The sequence below is a fragment of the Elaeis guineensis genome, chromosome 1 (assembly GCF_000442705.2).
Source record: "Elaeis guineensis isolate ETL-2024a chromosome 1, EG11, whole genome shotgun sequence".
Taxonomy (NCBI): Eukaryota; Viridiplantae; Streptophyta; class Magnoliopsida; order Arecales; family Arecaceae; genus Elaeis; species Elaeis guineensis.
The window spans coordinates 67,431,737-67,455,358 of record NC_025993.2 but is presented as its reverse complement, the minus strand read 5'-3'; the positions used below and the strand labels follow the sequence as shown (position 1 = coordinate 67,455,358).

The window sequence follows — 23,622 nt, the reverse complement described above, 5'->3', positions numbered from 1 at the left end:
GCGTCTTTGGCACCACCCTCGACAGTCGTATCTTCGGCACTGCCTTCGACCTCCTGACCGTCCGTACCACCCCCTGCACTGTCTCCTAGCCCCCCAGCAATCTGCACCTCGCACCCTCTGCAGCCGCCTCCGTTGCTACCTTCACCCACCTGCACCGCCGCCCTCACCCACGCCGTCGGTCCATCGCACCCCATCCCCTGTGGCTGTCCAACATGGCACCGCCGGTGGTGACTGGCACTGCTTGATCTGTTGGAAATAGTGTCCCAAAGCCAATCGTCAGTCTGTTGACGGTTGTGCTCCTTTTGTATTAGTACATGAATTATAAATAAATAAAAGTTATTTTGGTATTTTTTCATCACAAATGTTTCATCTTCTAATGAACTCCTGTGTTGTGGTGAAGTCCTTAGGACTATTTAGACTCGACAAAGGAGGATTTGTCGTTTAGTCCTTAAACATGTTCGCGATCAAATGATACGTTGTTACCAAGGACGACAATATTTATCGAGCATAGGTCGTTGTGTGCCATATGGGTTGGTTGTCCTCATAACCAAAGAGTGTGGAGACACTGGTATGGCATACAGGTGAGATGTAATGGTACATCTGCACTGAACGTGACCAACTCCGGAGCTATTTCTGCTGTCAAGATTTGCTCCGATGGGATATGGGTATAAATGTCCCTCCGATCTGAGACCGCCACGGTGACTTGCAAGCAACTCACTGCACTTAGGCACTGGACTACCTGAATTTCTAATTCAGTAACGGAAGGTTGCTGGGTGTAGTCAAGTACTTGACTTGTCGGTGCTTGTGTCAAGATGGGATTGACCACTCCTGTTTAGGAGCTGTGTACAGTCGTATTTCAATTTAGCAAAACCTTGGCCAGGGTAGTCCTAGTGAGGAGTCACAGGACTAATTGAGTTGAGCACGATTCGGATGATATCATCAGGGTTGACAGTTTAACCCTGAGTCATCCTAAACACAGGGGTCAAAAGGGATGAATTATACGGTAACCATATTCACGTAGGTTCTGAATGTTGCGATTGCGATTATTCGACCTATCCGGTCGTCGGGTACCATTGCTAGATGGTCACTTCGATTAGTACAGAAATTGGTTCCTGTGCTACCGGCTTAGGTTCGAACCTGCGGGGTCACACACATTAAGGTTCCTTTCTGATCTGATGGCTGATTATGAGTCTTATCTATCTGGAACTCTATGATTGAGAATTAGGATTCTCTAATCATGAGTTCCACACATTTTGGGTACCGGGGTCAAAATTTTGAATTTCGAATTTTGAATTTGAAATTTGAACTCTTTGATCAGGGTTTCATATCGATGGTCTCTGATGCCTGATTGCCCATCGAATTTGGACTCAACATTTATGAGAGATTTAATTAGTAATTTAATCACTAATTAACTCAATTTGATTGAGTAATTATTTTTGGATCAAGTCCAATTGAATTGGATTCAGTTTGGATTGACCCGATTAGGTTAAATGTTGACCTAATCGCTAAGGTGGTTTAGTCCCTGATTTGATCAGGGGTTAGGTTTAGTTAATTCCTGATTTGATTAGAATTTTATTAAGCCTAATTAAGCCTAATTATGTTGGGTTTAATTTGGTCTAATTGTGCTCAACCCTATTTTAAACTAGGTTGGCTCAATTTGAATCAAACCACCTTGTTTTAAATTCCCTGCGTCACCCAACTTCCTTGCACCCATTTGAATTCACGAGAAGAAACTTCTCGTAAAATTTTTCTCACGTAAAACCCTTCCCCACGTCCTCATTTGTGCACCATATGGATGGATAAATTAATTAGTTAGCCATTCAAATTCAAAGCATGTTTGAATTTGAATGGATAACTTATCACTTGCCCTTTCATCCTTATCCATTTTGTGCGCCACATTACTTACATGAGAAAAGGTTTCTCGTGAAACTTTTCCACGCACAAAGAGCCACGCCCCTTCTCTTCTCATGCCCAAAAGGATAGGGATAAGTTGGTTTTCGTTTGAATTCAAATTTGATTTGAATTCAAATGTGTAACCTCTTGTCTTTATCCTCTCACGCGGATAAGACACGTTCGACGTTGTTTTAAAAAAAGGAGAAAGGTGGGACGTGCGTAGAAAAATTAGGAAAGAAACTTTGGGGCATGAGGAAGGCTTCTGCACAAGGTGAAGGTCCAAAACCTTCCGAGAGAAAAAGAAAGAAAAGAGAGAAAATTGGGCGCAGGATTTTTGGTGTGTACCCTAGGGTTTCTACCTAGGGTTCGGGAAGTGAGATTGGTGTGCCACGAGTGTCGTGAGTCCACCAAATTTTAGAGAGAGATCCATCAGCCTCTCAAGTAATTGTACAGATGATCCAGAGCATCCGAGAAGTCAGCACACATCGATCGAAGGAGTTCGATCAACATCTGCCATCAAAAGGGTGAAATCACGAACTAGCATTCGTGAGGAGCTGATCAGACGGGAGCTTCGTGTGGACGATCCGCAGAGGCCAGACAGTTGGGTGGCTACGACGTGATGATCAGAGCCCTCCGACGGTGATCAGATTGCGGTGATCGACTACCCGCAAAAGGTGATGTGTTCTGAACATAGTACTGTAAAACGTTTACTGATTCAAATTTGAATTTCAAATTCAAATGCATGCTGTTGTATCATATTTAGATCCTAGTGTAGGGTTAATTAGTATTAATTAATGAGATTAATTAATAATTCTGCTGTAAAATAGTAATTTTGAAAAAGTTTTAAAATTACCATTTTGCCCCTGCACTAAATTTTCACTTCAATTGGTATCAGAGCAGGTTCTAGAATATGATATACATATGCATGCGTAGAGTAAGGTGTAATCTATAAGTTTAAATTTGAAATTCAAAATTCGAAATTCGAAATTCAAAAAGATTTGAAATTTGAAATTTGAAATTTGTTAGAAGTTTCAAATTTGAAATTCAAAATTTGAAATTTGAAATTTGGTTGAAATCTCAAATTTGAAATTTGAAATTTGAAATTTGAAATTCAAAATTCAAAATTTGAAATTTGAAATTTGGTTGAAATCTCAAATTTGAAATTTGAAATTCGAAATTTGAAATTTGAAATTCAAAAATTTAAAATTTGAAATTTGGTTGAAATCTCAAATTTGAAATTTGAAATTTGAAATTCGAAATTTAAAATTTGAAATTCAAAATTCAAAATTTAAAATTCAAAGATTGAAAATTCGAAATTTGAAATTTGGTTGAAATCTCAAATTTGAAATTTAAAATTTGAAATTTGAAATTTGAAATTTGAAATTCAAAATTTAAATTTTGAAATTTGTATATTTAGATATACATGATCCAAGTAGCAAGTAATCTAATTGGATTGGTTGCCATGGCTGTCCGATCATAGGAGAAAAATAGGGTTTAAAGGCCCTCTCTTCCCATTCGATAGGGTCTCCTATGGCGGTAGGGGTGCCGATGCAATTATATCCCATGCCGATGAAGCAGCGAAAGGACTTAATTAAGAAATTTATCATGAATGTGTTAGATTAGATCTAAAAAAAAATTTATGATTTATTTTGAGTTATTTTCTGTTATGAAATGAGCAATAGAATTACTGTTTATAAAATGTGCTGATCCGTTTGTGAAATGAGTTAACACATTTGGTGAACAGAAAATAAAATCTTTCAAATTTGAAAATTATTTTCGAAATGCCAAACCCTGACCCATCAGCCCAAGTACTTAATTAAAAGAATTAAGTATTGTCTAGTAGGTCTAGAATTGTGAATTAAGACCTAAGACAATTGCATAAACTTTTGGGTCAATGGGTTAGATGAATTAGGTCCATAATTGGGTTAGACCTAAGGTTAGTTTAAAAAATGGACTAATTGGAGTAATTGATCAAATCTAATCAAAAATTGAATTAGATTAGGTCAAGGATACTCTAGACTCAACTTCAATAGTTATAGTTGAATGGGTCCATGTCTTTAACTAGACCAAGATGGACTTAATTCATGGCTACGCGGTGGAGCTCTATTTACTAAGTTAATCAAAATTAAAACTAATGAACCGGTTGGTGTCTAAGGTAAGTTCGGCAGTTTTGACCAGTGGTTCTTAAGCGGGAGCTACTCGCATTGATTCGATCATTGACGAGTTAATGGCAAATCCCCACCACTGATCTCACTTACCTGGCCAATCTGGTAAGTTAGATTTTGATTAGATCACTTGGTGATTAGAGCTCACCCATGTCATTAGGTAAATCAGTATGACTGATTTAGGTGCTCCTAATGCCAGCTTTAATTAAATCCTTTTTTAATCTGACTTGGTGAAGTCAGTGGGAGGATTGAAATTGGCTGGATGATTTCTTCTCTACTATTCTTTAATAAAATCCTCAAAATTATTAGGTCCCTAAAATGATTAAGTTATAATGATAACTAAGTCATAGCCTCCCATTAAGTGAATGATAATGAGTCCATTAGTTCAATGATCATTGGAGGCCCAAAGGCCTGGTGCTCATTGGCTAATGGAATTATTATTCATAATATGATAATTTGATTGAGTCTTTCTGATGGTGGTTAGGTTGGCCGGCCAAAGTCGGGCTTGATCATTTATTGGTCCGATTCACTAAATTAAGTCATGTTAATGGTTGGACCTAACCAGATCTTTTCAGTGGAGGCCAAAGCCTACTGATTAGGTTCTGGGGCAAAATCAATTACTAGAAGTTGTTTAGAGAAACAACTGGTTAAGAACCTACCCATAGATGCACATGGGTTGACCAACCAAAGTTGGGCTCGTGTGTAGTCTGTGTGGATTCTAGTACCCATTAAGGAATTAAAGTAATTTCTCGAATTGGAGGATGAGGCTACCAGTTCGTAAAAATATTGGAAAAAACTTTAGACTAAAGTCCAAGTCTTGAGTATTAATTTATGTACTAATAGAGGTCTCGTTTTTCTTTAAGCAGCTATGGCCACTACCCTATCGCTCCGGTCATTATTAGATAATGACAAGCTCATGGGACCCAATTTCGATAGCTGGTATCGAAAATTAAAAATCGTCCTTGAGCATGAGCGGATCCTTTATGTAGTAACGGATCCAGCACCTGAGGAGCCAGCTCTGAATGCTAGTAAAGCGATCCGAGATACTTACTTGAAGTGGCTCAATGACCGCACCACCGTTCGATGTATTATGCTGGCAGCAATGAATGACGAGTTCAGCCGAAGGTTTGAGAACGCCCAACCACAGGAGATGCTTCAAATGTTGAACGACTCCTTTGGCACGCCTGACGACGTTGAAAGGCACAAAATTAGTTGTGCTATTTTCAATGCTCGGATGAGGGATGGGGCCTCAGTCACTGATCATGTACTGTATATGATCGAGATGATTGAGCGCCTAAGCAAATTGGGCTTTCCTCTGCATGAGCAGCTCGGTAAGGATGCGATCCTTAATTCCTTGCCCAAGTCCTTCCTCCCATTCCTTACTCATTTTCGAATGACAAAGCCTGCAGTAAACTACCACGGATTGTTGGGGTTGCTGCAGAACTTTGAGAAGGATCACCAACTCCATAAGGAGTCGGTGAATGTAGTGGGAGGGTCTTCTTCTCGTCGTCAACCCTTTGGGAAGGGGAAGAAGAACAAGAAGAAGAAAAATAAGAAGGTGCAATCTCATGCTGGGACAGTAGCACGGGGTCAGACCAAGAAGCACAAGCATGACCAGAGCCAGGCGGAGTGCTTCTTTTGCAAGAAGCACGGGCATTGGAAGAGGAACTGTCCTCAATACATTGCCTCCCTGGACCCGAACAGGCCAAAGAAGAAGCAAGGTAATTATATGATAACTCCTTGCAACTTTTTGATTTGTGATACTACTGCCTGGGTATTGGATACCGGAAGCCCTTATCATATTTGTAATTCGATGCAGGGTCTGCAGGTCAGTAGGAGATTTGATGAAGGCGAGAGGTTCCTGAATGTTGGAGATGGAAGCAAAGTTCCAGTTCTAGCTTTAGGAATCATGAGTCTTGTAATCAATTCTCGTAATGTAATTCTGAGTGAATGTCACTATTGTCCAAGTTTTTTATTAAATATTATTTCTGTAGGCCTTTTGGCCATGTACAGTTATGATTTTTTAATAAAAAGAAATATTTACAATATCATTTTGAATGGTGTTACAATATTTGTTGGACAATTAAATAATGGAATTTACTTACTATCACAGCCTGTTAATGTGGTTCAAAAATTCGGTAAACGCTCTAGAATAGATAATGTGTCAGAAGTCTACCTTTGGCACTGTAGGCTAGGTCATATCAATAAGAACAGGATAAACAGGTTGGCTCAAGAAGGAATTCTTGAAGTTAGTGATTGTGAATCACTTCCAACCTGTGAGTCCTGTCTTCTTGGAAAGATGACCAAGTCACCTTTTACTGGAAAAGATGAGCGAGCCAGTGAACTCTTAGGTCTGGTACATTCTGATGTATGTGGACCCATGAGCTCAAGTGCAAGAGGTGGATTTTTCTACTTCATAACCTTCACAGACGACCTATCTAGGTATGGGTATGTCTATTTAATGAAGCATAAGTCGGAATCATTTGAAATGTTCAAACTATTCCGAAATGAGGTAGAAAAACAAACTGGGAAGTGTATTAAAACTCTTCGATCTGATCGAGGAGGTGAATACCTTTTCAATGAGTTTCTGACGTATCTAGGAGAGAATGGGATTCTCTCTCAGTGGACTCCTCCTGAACACCACAGCATAATGGTGTGTCTGAAAGGAGGAATCGGACCCTGTTAGACATGGTTCGATCCATGATGGGATTTGCTGGTCTGCCGATCTCCCTCTGGGGATATGCGCTCGAATCGGCTTGTTACCTTCTAAATAGAGTTCCGAGTAAGTCTGTAGCCAAAACGCCATATGAGATATGGATAGGACGTAAGCCAGTACTCTCGCACCTTAGGGTTTGGGGGTGTCCGGCTTATGTTAAACGTTTAATTACAGACAAGCTTGGACCTAGGTCTGACAAGTGTAATTTTATAGGGTACCCAAAAGAGACCAAAAGGTATTATTTCTACCTTGCTGATGAGCAAAAGGTGTTTGTCAGCCTTAAGACAATCTTTTTAGAAAAGGAGTTCCTTAGTGAAGGAACTGTTGCCTCTAAAGTCGAACTTGACGAAGTTCGACAGGTGGAAAAACTGACACATGTTACTGAACCTGAACCGGATTTGATTAGATCAGATCCGGAGCCCATTGATTATGCACCCTTAAGGCGGTCTGGTAGAGTACCACATCAATCGGACAGATATTATGGTTTCTTGGTCCGGGATGGTGATCCTATCGAACTTGATGAAAATGATGAGGATCCGATCACCTACATGGATGCAATGCAGAGACCTGACTCTGAGAAATGGCTAGAGGCCATGAAATCCGAAATGGAGTCCATGAAGGTCAACGATGTGTGGACATTGGTTGACCCACCCGAAGGAGTAAAACTCATAGGGTGTAAGTGGGTCTTCAAAAGGAAGAGGGGCGCAGACGGAAAGGTGGAGACCTATAAAGCCCGTCTGGTTGCCAAGGGATATCGTCAACGTTATGGTATAGACTATGACGAGACGTTTTCTCCTGTGGCAATGCTCAAATCCATTCGGATTATGCTTGCGATAGCTGCCCATCTGGACTATGAAATCTGGCAGATGGATGTGAAGACAGCTTTCCTAAACGGAGAGCTGGACGAAGAGGTGTATATGATACAACCTGAAGGGTTCACATCCACAGATGAGTCTAAGGTGTGCAAGCTACAGAGGTCCATTTATGGACTTAAGCAGGCATCTCGGAGTTGGAACATACGTTTTGATAGGACGATCAAAACGTATGGCTTCGTTAAGAACGGAGAAGAACCCTGCATTTATAAGTGGGCTAATGGTCCAGCAGTAGTATTTCTTGTATTGTATGTGGATGACATTCTCTTAATCGGGAATAATGTCCCTGCATTACAGGGAATAAAGATTTGGCTATCGTCACAGTTCTCCATGAAGGATCTGGGAGAAGCTTCCTACATCCTAGGGATGAGGATTTATAGGGATAGATCCAAAAAGTTGCTTGGCTTATCCCAGTCCACGTACATTGATACTATGCTGAAAAGGTTCAGCATGGAAAATTCCAAGAAAGGCTATCTACCGATAGGCCATGGAATTTCTCTCTCGAAGAGGGATTGTCCGACAACACCTCAAGAGAGAGAGCGTATGGATAGGATTCCATATGCTTCGGCAGTGGGATCTATCATGTACGCCATGACATGTACACGACCAGATGTGGCATACTCACTAGGGGTAGTGAGTAGATACCAATCTGATCCAGGAGAGAATCACTGGAAGGTTGTTAAAACCATCCTGAAGTATTTGAGAAATACTAAGGACCAGTGGCTTATATATGGTGAATCGGACTTGAGACTTATAGGGTTTACAGACTCTAGTTTCCAGTCAGATCGAGATGATAGCAAGAGTGTGTCAGGATTTATTTTTACCCTTAATGGTGGGGCTGTCTGCTGGAAGAGTTCCAAGCAGCACACTGTGGCTGATTCAGTATGCGAGGTGGAGTATATTGCTGCATCAGTGCTGCCAAAGAAGCGGTGTGGCTGAGGAAATTCATCACCGAGCTCGGAGTAGCACCCTCCCTTGTTGGTCCAGTTCTGCTCTACTGCGACAGCTCTGGAGCCATTGCTCAAGCGAAGGAACCAAAGGCACACCAGCGGACGAAGCATATTCTGCGCCGCTACCATCTCATCCGGGAGATCGTGGATCGAGGTGACGTCGACCTTCAGAAGATCGATGGGAAGGAGAACCTGGCCGACCCGTTCACTAAAGCCATTGCGGTGAAGGAGTTCAACGACTACAAGTCGAAGATGGGTATTAGATACTGCACTGATAGGCTTTAGGCCAAGTGGGAGATTGTTGGGAATAGTGTCCCAAAGCCAATCGTCAGTCTGTTGACGGTTGTGCTCCTTTTGTATTAGTACATGAATTATAAATAAATAAAAGTTATTTTGATATTTTTTTATCACAAATGTTTCATCTTCTAATAAACTCCTGTGTTGTGGTGAAGTCCTTAGGACTATTTAGACTCGACAAAGGAGGATTTGTCGTTTAGTCCTTAAACATGTTCGCGACCAAATGATACGTTGTTACCAAGGACGACAATATTTATCGAGCATAGGTCGTTGTGTGCCATATGGGTTGGTTGTCCTCATAACCAAAGAGTGTGGAGACACTGGTATGGCATACAGGTGAGATGTAATGGTACATCTGCACTGAACGTGACCAACTCCGGAGCTATTTCTGCTGTCAAGATTTGCTCCGATGGGATATGGGTATAAATGTCCCTCCGACCTGAGACCGCCACGGTGACTTGCAAGCAACTCACTGTACTTAGGCACTGGACTACCTGAATTTCTAATTCAGTGACGGAAGGTTGCTGGGTGTAGTCAAGTACTTGACTTGTCGGTGCGTGTGTCAAGATGGGATTGACCACTCCTGTTTAGGAGCTGTGTACAGTCGTATTTCAATTTAGCAAAACCTTGGCCAAGGTAGTCCTAGTGAGGAGTCACAGGACTAATTGAGTTGAGCACGATTCGGATGATATCATCAGGGTTGACAGTTTAACCCTGAGTCATCCTAAACACAGGGGTCAAAAGGGATGAATTATACGGTAACCATATTCACGTAGGTTCTGAATGTTGCGATTGCGATTATTCGACCTATCCGGTCGTCGGGTACCATTGCTAGATGGTCACTTCGATTAGTACAGAAATTGGTTCCTGTGCTACCGGCTTAGGTTCGAACCTGCGGGGTCACACACATTAGAGGTTCCTTTCTGATCTGATGGCTGATTATGAGTCTTATCTATCTGAAACTCTATGATTGAGAATTAGGATTCTCTAATCATGAGTTCCACACATTTTGGGTACCGGGGTCAAAATTTTGAATTTCGAATTTTGAATTTGAAATTTGAACTCTTTGATCAGGGTTTCATATCGATGGTCTCTGATCCTGATTGCCCATCAGATTTGGACTCAACATTTATGAGAGGTTTAATTAGTAATTTAATCACTAATTAACTTAATTTGATTGAGTAATTATTTTTGGATCAAGTCCAATTGAATTGGATTCAGTTTGGATTGACCCGATTAGGTTAAATGTTGACCTAATCGCTAAGGTGGTTTAGTCCCTGATTTGATCAGGGGTTAGGTTTAGTTAATTCCTGATTTGATTAGGATTTTATTAAGCCTAATTAAGCCTAATTATATTAGGTTTAATTTGGTCTAATTGTGCTCAACCTATTTTAAACTAGGTTGGCTCAATTTGAATCAAACCACCTTGTTTTAAATTCCCTGCGTCACCCAACTTCCTTGCACCCATTTGAATTCACGAGAAGAAACTTCTCGTGAAATTTTTCTCACGTAAAACCCTTCCCCACGTCCTCATTTGTGCGCCATATGGATGGATAAATTAATTAGTTAGCCATTCAAATTCAAAGCATGTTTGAATTTGAATGGATAACTTATCACTTGCCCTTTCATCCTTATCCATTTTGTGCGCCACATTACTTACACGAGAAAAGGTTTCTCGTGAAACTTTTCCACGCACAAAGAGCCACGCCCCTTCTCTTCTCACGCCCAAAAGGATAGGGATAAGTTGGTTTTCGTTTGAATTCAAATTTGATTTGAATTCAAATGTGTAACCTCTTGTCTTTATCCTCTCACGCGGATAAGACACGTTCGACGTTGTTTTAAAAAAAGGAGAAAGGTGGGACGTGCGTAGAAAAATTAGGAGAGAAACTTTGGGGCGTGAGAAAGGCTTCTGCACAAGGTGAAGGTCCAAAACCTTCCGAGAGAAAAAGAAAGAAAAGAGAGAAAATTGGACGCAGGGTTTTTGGTGTGTACCCTAGGGTTTCTACCTAGGGTTCGGGAAGTGAGATTGGTATGCCACGAGTGTCGTGAGTCCACCAAATTTCAGAGAGAGATCCATCAGCCTCTCAAGTAATTGTGCAGATGATCCGGAGTGTCCGAGAAGTCAGCACACATCGATCGAAGGAGTTCGATCAACATCTGCCATCAAAAGGGTGAAATCACGAACTAGCATTCGTGAGGAGCTGATCAGACGGGAGCTTCGTGTGGATGATCCGCAGAGGCCAGACAGTTGGGTGGCTGCGACGTGATGATCAGAGTCCTCCGATGGTGATCAGATTGCGGTGATCGACTACCCGCAAAAGGTGATGTGTTCTGAACACAGTACTGTAAAACGTTTACTGATTCAAATTTGAATTTCAAATTTAAATGCATGCTGTTGTATCATATTTAGATCCTAGTGTAGGGTTAATTAGTATTAATTAATGAGATTAATTAATAATTCCGCTGTAAAATAGTAATTTTGAAAAAGTTTTAAAATTATCATTTTGCCCCTGCACTAAATTTTCACTTCATGATCCCCACTGAGCCCGATCTTTTCCTTCCTCACATCAGACAAAAAAAAAGAGGAGAGAAAGGAACCGCCAGCTCCTCCATGCCGTGTCCTCCTCCACGCAGTGACCGTGGGCTACTGTTCGGGGAGGTGGCGATGACTTCGACGGTAACATCTGGATAGCTGGCGATGCTGGATGCAGCTCACCAATGGCCCGGTTAACCAAACAAATAAAAAAAGGGGGGGGGGAGGGGTTGTTCGATCCCATCTTGACTGGCATTTTCTCCTTGCTTCCTGATGGCTACCGATGGCCGATGATTAGAAGATAGCAGTAGCCCACTGATTCATCGATTTTGAGGCTACTGTCGGTTAGATTTTGTGGAGGAGGGTGTTAGTTTTGACCTTCCTCTTTTTGCTATCCATCGTGAGGAAGAAAATCGTTTAAATTTTTACGGATATTTTTGTCTAAATATAAGATTATCAAATACGTGGTAATCTAGATAGCCATCTCTTTTCTTGGTAATCTAGATTACTTTATGGGAGGTAATTTGAAATATTTGATAATCTGGATTACCAATCCAAAAAACATACTAAACATAGTAATCTGGTGGGGCTCTTTTAAATTGCCAGCAATCTGGATAGATTGCTAGCTACCAAACGCAACCTTAAGGTTTTGAAACAATTAATTAGTTAAGAAGAGAAAGCTTCCTCTACCTCTATTAGTATTCAAATGCAGGATCAAAATATAGCACAATCAGATGGGAGTTTTATTTTTCTTTTCTTGGATCATATTTCATCTCATCCACTCTGAATTTTCAATCTTACTTCGATCAAAATTTCATTCTTTCATTAGAAACAATTATATAAACATCCATCCTTCATTTTAGCATCCTGGGTTGTACGTCAAAAGTTAGAGGTATATAAAATTATAGTTTAAGCAAGTTTAGTCGGTTGAGAGCTAGCACTAAAATAAGCAAACCTGTATATATTCCAATTACTTAATTGAACTCAATCTCAGATTTCCCTAACCAACTTCAACACAACTGAATCTCATCTTTCGCCAAAATTAAATTGGCTTCGTTAGGCTATATAAATCAAGTTACAATGGATTAAGTAGGAAATATAAATAAAAATTTATTGAATTAAAATTTATTGTATTGGAGTCGTCAATCATGTATTTGTATAAATTAATAATTTAACATGATTTATATGAAACATACAAATAATTTATTAGACATATATATAAAAAATATGTATTTATCAAGTTGGATCGTATCGAGTCACGTTTGATTCGGCTAGGCTCATGCATTTGTATAAATTAATAATTTAACATGATTTATATGAAATATATAAATACTTTATTAGACATATATATAGAAAATATGTATTTATCAAGTTGGATCATATCGAGTTACGTTTGATTCGGCTAGGCTCAAGTTATATTATGAGCAGGTTTTGATTAGATTTATGTTTAATACTGATATAATCTGGCTAGAGCCTGAGGTGAAATTTTTGAATCTGAATTTATATTTATAAATTTATAACCCTACTCCATGAGAAGGTTGGCCGGTGGAGCCTGGATTGAGCTCAACCGAAGCCGCGCACCCTAGGAAATGGGATACCTGGCTTGCGTACCACGGTCGCCTTTGTCGCGGATCCTTAAACCCAGCCAAGGGCTAAAGAGAGGTTTAAGGAGAGCAAGAGAGGGGATCCCTTCAATGGCGAGAGTATGGGGAGGGTTGTGATCGCTCCTCGGCTGTTCCTCCTCCCGTCCATGTTCTTCCGAAGGGTCTTCACCTCCCTTTCTAGGTCCCAGTTCCCTACTCCTCTCCGGAGCTCGATTTCAGTCGCCATTCCCAGGTTCTCCGGTCGGAATCGTTCGGAAATCCAAAGAAAGCGCTTCGGATCCCGTCTCATGGCTTCCGCCGCCAGAACCGGAGACGGCAGGCGGTCCCCTTTCGTTCCCTTGCCCTCTTCGGACGCAGATAAGGTCAGAATTTCTACTCTCTCCTTCGCCTGATTCCAAAATGGCCAATTTTGCTCTCATTTCGATCAGTTGTAGCTTGTTTTATCTTATGATCATATTTGTGTAATCTATATGTTTACTCCAGCTTCTTTTGATGAAATTTGAAACTTGGAGTACATAAGGTTGGAAGCAAAACAAGACAAAGTTTAGATATAGAAATTTAGAAAATTGTTGCTCAAGTGCTGTATCATGGGCTAGGTTAGTTAGTAAAGTCAGGACCCCTCCTCTCTAGTTCGCCTGATTCGAATAAACCAATTTTTTCTCTCATTTGGATCAGTTATAACTTTATGTTTCCTAGGATCGTTTTGGTTTTTACCTTGGAATAGGAACCAAACAATTGGTAAGTTTGAACTTTGGAAGGCTATATATATATAATCTTCTGTTTTCTGTTAGAAATGTGAAATCAGTTTGGTAATGTGGTTTGTTTATTAGATTTGTGTATCAGTTTGAAAGGTAAAACTGTTGCTGTCATATGAGAAATTTTACATTTGAAAACTTTGTTCTCTGCTTTGGTAGCCTTTTTTGTTGATAAAACAATCTTAATATGCTTAACATTTCAGTCATGGATTGACATGTTAACTCTACTTGTTGTGTATGTTTGGTTGGGGGAAGTTGGATTTTGAAATGGGAATGGGAATAAGTGACTCCCATTCCAGCTGTTTGGTTGGGAGAGTCCCATTCCCATTCTAATTCGGGGGGATGGGAATGCGTATCCCCAAAACCCAGTCCATACTCTCCCATAGTATTCAAATCCTATTCTGATTTTGATTCTGATTCCAACCACAAACCAAATGCATCGGGGTTATGGCCATTCCAATTCCCATGTCAATCCACTTTGATTCCGATTCCGATTCCGATTCCGGTCGTGGACCAAAAACTTGTCTGTCATGTTTTGAGTAACATATCCGTCGCTTTTATCTATATAATCACTATTTTTGACCATATTGGTCTGACATGTTTTTAATAAGTGAAAAAGAAAATTTGTTAAATGAATGTTCCACTAACTTAAGATTTGCCTTTCCTTGACTATATACTATTATACCTTTGAAGTATTTTGTTTTTTCTTCTGTTGTGAAACTTATGTGGATTTATTGGCAGGCTGAATTGTACAAGGGCCTTGAAGCAGCATTAGGTTCATCTTTCAGTTCAGAGCCTTTGTCACCACCTTCTAATCCCCTAATAATTGTCATCAGTGGACCAAGTGGTGTTGGCAAGGATGCAGTTATCAAGGTAATATATCTTCGGCCATCACATAGGCATTTATGTGTGGGCATTCATCTATAATGCTTATGGATGAACTGGTGCAACAACTCAACCCAATAAGCCTTAATATCAGACTAGTTGGGGCTGGCTACATGAATCTTTTTCTTTCTTTATGTTTCATATTCATAATATGTGATTATACATTTAAGCAGGTTGTCAATCTGCAACAACCCTCTTCCTTTATTCAAGTTTGGGACTGGCTATGGTCAAAGCATCATACATTAAGCACAACATAGGCATAGTTCTTATAGATAAATTGGTGCAGTGAAACTAGAATTATTTTTAAAGCTTTACTTTTTGTTTTTTCATTATTATTTCATGCAATGTTTGATTTTTACAAAGGAGTGCTGTTGCTTGAACTAACAGTGGGCTTGAAGAAACTAGTGCTGTTGCTTGAACTAACAATGGGCTTGAGAAAACCATGTTCATGCAACAATTCTGACTGGAACAAATAGTAGCAACCATACTTTTGTCCTGCAGAAAGTGGTAACTGTTGGTTTCTGAATTCTCAGATGAAACTTTGGTGGCTCTGTAGAATTAGTGGACTGACTGTTAAGTCTATTTGGGTATTTGGTTGACATATGCTATGCAACTGTTATTGTGCAATGATAAAGATATCTTTCAACTCTTGTTGTCCAAATATTTTAGATGAACTTCAAAATACTATGAGGTTGAAATATTGCTTTTCTAGTATGTCCTCCTTATCCAAATCATGAAGGGGAAGAAATGTTGTTTTTTCTCATCTTTTTAGGTCTCATCAGACATATCTTTGAAGAAATTTTTCTTCCGTCCACCAATAAGTTAGTTGCTGAATTATCAGCAATGTCTTCTTATCCATTGTATCATGTTCTTTAGGTCTTAACTAAGGAAGCTGAAATCAAGATTGCTAAATATTTTTTAATGCTTGCTTATGACTTGTTTTGCAGAGGCTGCTAGAAGTTCGGCAACAAATTCACTTTGTTGTCACAGCCACCAGTCGAGCAAAACGACCAGGTGAAGTTGATGGGAAGGACTACTATTTTGTTACAAAAGAGGAATTTCTTTCAATGGTTGAAAGGAACGAGCTTTTAGAATATGCCCTTGTATATGGAGATTACAAGGGGATACCAAAACAGCAGGTATACTTCTATTTATATGAAATTGGATGGAAGTAGACTTCTGCCCAGCAAGATGCTTGCCAAAATTTGCTCTCCCTAGACCATGGAGGAAAAGAAAAGGAGACCTTGGTCAAATACAAATTTAAATATACTTTTTTAGTATTATTGTGATTTGTTTGCAAAATTTCTATCTATTTAGGATAGAAAACATATCTTGCTTTGTCAATTCTTCCTATCAAGGTCAGCCTATTCAAAAAATGATATCTCATCTTACTAGGTTGGAGGATAGAAAATTATCATCAAAGGCTTTCTATTATGCCATTTCTCATGTTTGAGATCTGATCTAAATTAAAATTAGAAAAAAATTACAGGGATACCCTCTTAATTTTAGTCCAATTTCACTTACATCCCTATATTTTAAAAAGTGTTAAATTGGTCATTCTAGTTATCGATATATTCCAATGTGGTTCAATTGTTCGCTTATTAACAAATGATGTTACCGTTCCCTCTTAATAGATTGAAATGCCCTTCGCTCATGAGTGGACTTCGAGGAGGAAGAGGATGGGAAGAAGTGGATGAGGAGGAAGGGGAGGAGGGAAAGGGGCCACTAGCAAGGAATGGGCTGGAGGAGGAGAAGCACTAGAAGGAGAAGTGGGTGGAGAGGAAGGAGAGTGGGAAGGATGGATTGTCGACGAGAAGGGATGGAGTTGGAAAGGGCTGCCATGGAGGGGGGTGTTACATAGGCGGTTTGGAAGAGGAGGACAAATGGATGAGGAAGGGGAGGAGGTGGAGGAATGGGTGGAGGGAGTCGCCATGGAGGAGGAGAAATGGATAAGGAGGAAGGAGAAGGGGAAGGATGGGTTGCCGATGAGAAGGGGCAGATTTGGAGGGTGCCGTCATAGAGGGATATGACTCATGGGTAGGCTTGGAGAAGGAAGATGATGAAGAAAAGTGGATAAGGAGGAAGGGGAGGTGGGGAGGAGTCGTCGACAAAGAATCAGTTGGAGGAGGACAAGGAGGAGAAGAGAATGGGGAGGAAGGAGAGGAGGGAGGAGGGAGAAAGGGGCACGTTGGCAATAGAGGAGGAGGGAATCAATCGAAGAGGAGGGAGGTGGTGGGAGATGGAGATAAGGACATTTTCATCATTTTATAAAAGAATGGTATCATATGATGAGCATATGTCATCATTTCATTAATAGAGATAAATGGCTGGATCACATTGGAATATATTGATGACTAGAAGGGCTAGTTTGATACTTTTAAAGTACAGGGAGTATAAATGAAATTGGGCTAAAGTTGAGATGTTGTTCCTGTAAATTTTTTATAAAATTAATTGCTTTATTGTTTAACAGAATATTTCCAGATTGTAAGTATGGTACACTATTCTAGCCATCTTTTTATGCAGTTCCAGTAACATTTTAAGTGTTTTCAATGTGTTGGCGGTTGTTATTCTGACCTTATTCATTACTCTAATTGTGTGTTTATTATATTGAAAATGTTGGAACTTATTTTGAATTTATGATGTCAGGAGATTAGGAAGAAGAGGACCAAACTCTGAAAACCTTATTCAGAAAATGTGATAGTTGTGTTGAAAATGTAATATCTTAATCAACATTATGATCTTTCATGCTTAAAGGAAAGCAGATACACTAATATTAATTAGGCTTTGACAAAACCTTGATGCACCTTTGAGAGTTTTTGTTTGGTTTGGCTCAATTTTATCACTATCTTGTATATTAGACTTGTTGGTGCAAAAATCCGCCTGCGCCGGAGAAGCTGGAGTTGAGGAAGCCGCGGTCGCCGCCGGGACCTGCAAGGGAAGTCTAAACCGGAGGTGGGGTTGCTCCGGCAAGACCCTCCGACGCTCAAGTCAGTTCTCTGCCTCAACAAGAATGGAGTGCTCGAACGGAGAGTTTAGCAGAGTTTTGAGATAAGGCAAAAGAGCTTAAAGAATAACGTATCTGAGTCCCCCCTTTTATAGGCGGGGGAGGCAACGGACTGATGGCGACGTTTGTAACTGCCTGGTAGTGGGCCGCCCATGGTCAGGGGAATTGATTGCGAAAGATAATGGAGCAGACGCGTGGCCATCATCATGGCCCGCCACATAGGGCCTGTTGCAGGTAGTGGAGCGGCGTCCGTTACTGCTAGTTGTCAGCGAGTAGTGGGATCGTGCAGCACCTGCCGCAGGGAGCGGAGCAGCATCATAGCTGTTGACACAGCCTGTCAGAGAGTAGTGGGATCGTGCAGCACCTGTCGCAGGGGGAGGTGGAGCCGCGTGGAATCTGCTACAGGAAGTGGAACAGGGTCATGGCAGTTATTGTTATCTGCCAAGGGACACGGATCTGTTGATCAAGGCTCGGCAGTGGTCGGAGTTCGGCCTTTGTAGGAGTCCGGGAGGAGTCCCCCTTTCGGTCGAGGTCGTGGGTGGAGTCCGGCTCCAGCAGCTGATACTGAGGTCGGAGACTGAGGACGGAGCTTGGCTCCCATATGGATCCGGACGGAGTCACCCTGCTGTCGATGGCAGAGCCCGGCTCCCGTAGGAGTCCGGGCGGAGCCGTTCTGCTGTTGATGGAGGAGCCCGGCTCCCGTAGGAGTCCGGACGGAGCCGTTCTGCTGTTGATGGAGGAGCCCGGCTCCCGTAGGAGTCCGGGCGGAGCCGTTCTGCTGTTGAAGGAGGAGCCCGGTTCCCGTAGGAGTCCGGGCGGAGCCGTTCTGCTGTTGATGGAGGAGCCCGGCTCCCGTAGGAGTCCGGGCGGAGCCGTTCTGCTGTTGAAGGAGGAGCCCGGCTCCCGTAGGAGTCCGGGCGGAGCCGTTCTGCTGTTGAAGGAGGAGCCCGGCTCCCGTAGGAGTCCGGGCGGAGCCGTTCTGCTGTTGATGGAGGAGCCCGGCTCCCGTAGGAGTCCGGGCGGAGCCGTTCTGCTGTTGAAGGAGGAGCCCGGCTCCCGTAGGAGTCCGGGCGGAGCCGTTCTGCTGTCGATTTCGACTGCGGGTAATTTATACCCAACACCAGTCCCCCTACTTCCGAGTTTGAATTTCAAGCGAAGGAAGTATACAGAGAGAGATGTGCGCAGCCGGAATTGTCCCTTCGAACCCTGCGCACTGCCGCCCTATTTAATGCGCGCACGTCAGAGTCCGTTTTTCGGTGAAGGTGACTTGAAAAGTCTTTTCGGAACCCCCGCTGAAACGCTATCCCAAGCGTCGCTTTGCGGGAATTTGTGAGCGGTCAACCCTCGATGGCGGTGAAGGGGATAAGCGCGCCACGCGGCACACATCAGTTGGCCCAGGAATACCCGCCGCCATAACTGCGTCAGGATCCATCGGCTATTTAAACCCCTCGGCCCCTTCGTAGCTTCATTCTGGCGTTGTTCTTTCATCTGAGAGTCCTGCTTCTCTCGCCCCAGTCCCTGTCTCCTTCCCTTATACCATGTTATCTACTCGGGAGGCTGTCCTCGAGGGAATTCTTAGGGTTTGGAGGAAGGAGAGAAGGAGAATGGCGGCCGGTGAGAATCTCCGTCGCTCTAGAGGGAGCCCAAGGAAGAATTCCTTCAACAACAGGGGTTTAATAACGGGGGCTGTCGGGGAAGCTATTCTGCCCACGAATCTCGGGACAGCAAGGCGGGGTGATACCGGTCAAGAGGCCAGAATAGACGTCACAAGCCATGACGGGATCCTTGACGCCGTCGGGGCCGAGAGACCAGAGGCGGTCGGCGTTGACGGTGGGGCAGTAGAACTTGTTGCGGGGGCGGTGGAAGTAACGCATGCCGACCTTGCCGGAGCGTCTCGGGTGGCGGCCGTCGTTGCCCCCTCCGCCTCCGGGGATCTACCCCGCCCCTTTCCCGCCAAGGTCGGGACCTCGGGAACAGAATGAGGCGAGATGGGCGAGAGCTGTTACACGCACTGGAGAATGCGATTGAGAAGGATAGAGACGGAGTTCGTAGCTCGGAGCGATCTCCGGTTCGTCCTGCCCGAACCGTGCCCGCGATACTTGCGATGACGTGTATCTTCTTTTTTCCTGACCCACCGGGTCCTGTAATGTGTACTTCTGTTAAATGAAAAAGTGATTTTAGTACCTTGTTTGCATCTCGTGTTAAATAGTTGTCTGCCGGACTTCTTCGTTTTCCTTTCCCTCTCTTTGTCTGTGTTACGTTGTTCCAAGGTCGTCGGCGACTTTTTCAGTTCACGTGGGGTTGTCATTTGCCGAGTTCCTTTTCAGCTTTTGTGCCGTTCGGGGATACCCACTTGTCAGGTTCGCCCGGATTCTTCTCCGCTGAAGTTGGGGCTTAGTTCGGCTCCCTTGATAGTCCGAACGGAGGAGCCCTCCGGGAGTTGGAGTAGCTCGATTCTCGCAAGAGCCAGGGCAAAGTTTTTCTGCAATCAAAGTCATAAGTAAAGTCCGGCTTCCGCAGAAGTCCGGGCGGAGTTGTCCTGTAGCTGTCGTTGACGGTGGAGCCCGGCTCCCGTAGGAGTCCGGGCGAAGCCTTTGTTGCTGCCGATGGCGGGGCCCGGCTCCCGTTGGAGTCCGGGCGAAGCCTTCTTAGCGGCGGAACCCGGCTCCCGTAGGAGTCGGGGCGAAGTCTTCTTTGCGGCGGAACCCGGCCCCCGTAGGAGTCCGGGCGAAGTTTTCTTGGCGGCGGAACCCGGCTCCCGTAGGAGTCCGGGTGAAGTCTTCTTGGTGTAGGGACCCGGCTCCCGTAGGAGTCCGGACGAAGTCTTTTTTGCGGCGGAACCCGGCTCCCGTAGGAGTCCGGGTGAAGTCTTCTTGGCGTAGGGACCCGGCTCCCGTAGGAGTCCGGGTGAAGTCTTCTTGGCGTAGGGACCCGGCTCCCGTAGGAGTCCGGGTCTTCCACTTTGCTCATGTCAGGACGAGGTTCTCCTCCTGTTCCTGACAGGGCTGCGGGGGCACATATGGGCGTTGCAAGGCCTCTCCCCCCATCCGGTCTAAAAGAACCGGACCTTCGACTTTGCTCAAGTTAGGGCGAGGTTCTCCTCCTGTCCCTAACAGGGCTGTGGGGGCACATATGGGCGTTGCAAGGCCTCTCCCCCCATCCGGTCTAAAAGAACCGGGCCTTCGACTTTGCTCAAGTTAGGGCGAGGTTCTCCTCCTGTCCCTAACAGGGCTATGGGGGCACATATGGGCGTTGCAAGGCCTCTCCCCCCATCCGGTCTAAAAGAACCGGGCCTTCGACTTTGCTCAAGTTAGGGCGAGGTTCTCCTCCTGTCTCTAACAGGGCTGTGGGGGCACATATGGGCGTTGCAAGGCCTCTCCCCCCATCCGGTCTAAAAGAACCGGGCCTTCGACTTTTATAAGGTTGCCCTCATAGAGGATGTACCGGGAGGCTTGATTTCGGAGTTTTCGGGCTTCTTTCGCATCCTGGGGGAGAATCCCATCTCTAAGATAGGTTATTAGCGGGTCGACCCAGCTGGGCTCGTGGTCGACCTCCATTACGAGTCGCGGTTCTTCCGTACTCGGTTGTTTTAAAACTTCAAAGAGGACGCCCTTTGGCAATTCGGCCGGAACCGATGTCGCCAGTTTGGAGAGAAGATCGGCTCTGATGTTCTCCGACCTTGGAATTTGCCTGATGTCGAAATTGCCAAAGGCAGGGATGAACTCCTTCACCTTTTCGAGATATTTGGCCATACTGTCCTCCCGTGCTTCAAAGCTCCCGCTGACCTGCCCCACCACAAGTTGGGAATCGCTGTGCACTCGGAGTTGACCTATTCCAAGCTCCTTAGCGATCCTCAATCCTGCGATCAGAGCTTCATACTCCGCTCCATTGTTCGTTGCGAGGAATTCGAAACGCAGAGCGTACTCCACAACGACTCCCTCCGGGCTGGTCAAGATCAGGCCTGCACCCGCGCCTGCCATGTTGGACGATCCGTCCACATGGAGGGTCCAAAAGTTATCGGACGAACTGGCTTCTTCGTCGGGGGAGTTCGGTTGAGTCCTCAGGTCGTCAATTTTGTTTTGCTCAGGTTCGGCCTCCTCGGGGATGGTGCATTCTACTATGAAATCCGCCAACACTTGGGCTTTTATCGCCGGTCTAGGCTTGTAGTTGATGTCGAATTCTGTGAGCTCGATGGCCCATTTCGCCATTCTTCCGGAGATATCAGCTCGGTGTAAAACCGTCTTGATCGCTTGGTCGGTGAGTAACGTCACCGTGTGCCCTTGAAAGTAAGGTCGGAGTCTCCGAGCTGCAATCAACAAGGCGTAGGTCAGTTTTTCTAATTTAGTATACCTGGTCTCGGCGTCCCTCAACACGCGACTAATGTAGTAGACCGGTCGCTGGACTTTCATTTCCTCCTTAACAAGGACGGCTGCAAGGGCTGTGGGAGAGACTGCCAGGTACAAAAATAATTCCTCCTTGGGCTCGGGCTTTGCCAGCAGTGGGGGTGAGCCAAGATAGCTTTTCAATTCTTCGAATGCCTGTTGGCATTCAGGGGTCCAACAGAAGTTTTTCGGCTGCTTGAGAGTTTGAAAGAAGGGCAGACATCGCTCGGCCGACCTTGCGACAAAGCGATTGAGAGCCGCAACTCTTCCTGTGAGGCACTGAACCTCTTTGATCGATCTTGGGGCAATCATATTTTGGATGGCGCGGATTTTCTCCGGATTGGCTTCGATCCCGCGCCCTGATACCATGAAGCCCAGGAACTTCCCCGAGGTTACCCCAAAGGCGCATTTGGTTGGGTTCAGCTTCATTCTATACTTTCGAAGAGCGCCAAAGGTTTCTTCGAGGTCGGTGACATGATTCCCGGAAGACCTGCTTTTCACGAGCATATCGTCCACATAAACTTTCATATTTCGGCCGATCTGCTCCTTGAAGATTTTGTTCACCAGTCGTTGATAGGTTGCACCCGCGTTCTTGAGGCCGAACGGCATAACCCTGTAACAGTAAAGGCCGCGATTAGTGACAAAAGCAGTCTTTTCTTCATCTTCCGATGCCATTCTAATCTGGTTATAGCTGGAGAATGCGTCCATGAAAGTGAGAAGCTCATGGCCCGAGGTAGCGTCCACCAGTTGGTCGATCCTGGGAAGGGGGTAGCTGTCCTTTGGGCAAGCTTTATTCAGCTTTTTGAAGTCGATACACATCCTCCACTTGCCGTTTGCTTTCTTGACCAAGACAACATTGGAGATCCACTCTGGATAATTGACCTCCTTGATGAATCCGGCCTTGAGAAGTTTATCCACTTCCTCGGCTATCGCCTTCTGCCTCTCCGGGGTATGACTCCGGATTTTTTCTTTTGTTGGCCGATGTTTAGGGTCGACCGCCAGATGATGTTCCATGACTTCTGTCTCAATCCCCGGCATATCCGCCGGGACCCATGCGAAAACGTCCGCATTCCTTCGGAGAAAATCCACGAGATGCGTCCGCACCTCCTCCTCCAGGTTGGAGCCAATTAACACCACATGCTCCGCATTCCCATCATTCAAAGGAATTGGTATTAGGTCTTCGATCGGGCCGCCCCTCTCTTCAGTGAGGTCGTCGCGCGCATCCAACCCGTCGACTGGACAGAGGTCCGCGTGATCGCTTCTCTGCAGGGCAATATTGTAGCAGTGCCTGGCCAGCGCTTGGTCTCCCCGAACTTCTCCAATCCCCTTGTCAGTGGGGAACTTCAACTTCAAATGGTAGGTTGAAACAACGGCCCTAAGGGCATTGAGGCCGGGTCGGCCAAGAATTGCATTGTAGGCAGACGGCGCCTTTACCACCAGGAAATTCACCAGGGCTCTGGACTGCTTTGGATGCTGACCAGCGGTCACAGTTAGAGCTATCATTCCTTCCGTCGGAACGGCGTCACCAGTAAACCCTATCAAGGGAGAGCACATCGGCCTTAGATG

The 23,622-nt window shown here is 44.1% G+C and overlaps 1 protein-coding gene across 2 annotated transcripts in view; it reads left to right on the top strand.

Moving 5' to 3' along the window:
- Positions 1-12,987: 12,987 nt before the first annotated feature.
- The window catches only part of LOC105034991 (guanylate kinase 2, chloroplastic/mitochondrial), a 66,068-nt gene continuing 55,433 nt past the window's right edge, over positions 12,988-23,622 (top strand). Inside the window, exons 1-3 of one of the 2 annotated variants that reach the window (XM_073254449.1) lie at positions 12,988-13,392; positions 14,527-14,658; positions 15,618-15,809. In XM_073254449.1, the coding sequence (XP_073110550.1) occupies positions 13,132-13,392; positions 14,527-14,658; positions 15,618-15,809 (585 nt within the window). In that variant the 5' untranslated portion in view covers positions 12,988-13,131. The remainder of the gene's footprint in view (positions 13,393-14,526; positions 14,659-15,617; positions 15,810-23,622) is intronic. The other variant, XM_010910360.3, reaches the window with a different exon arrangement.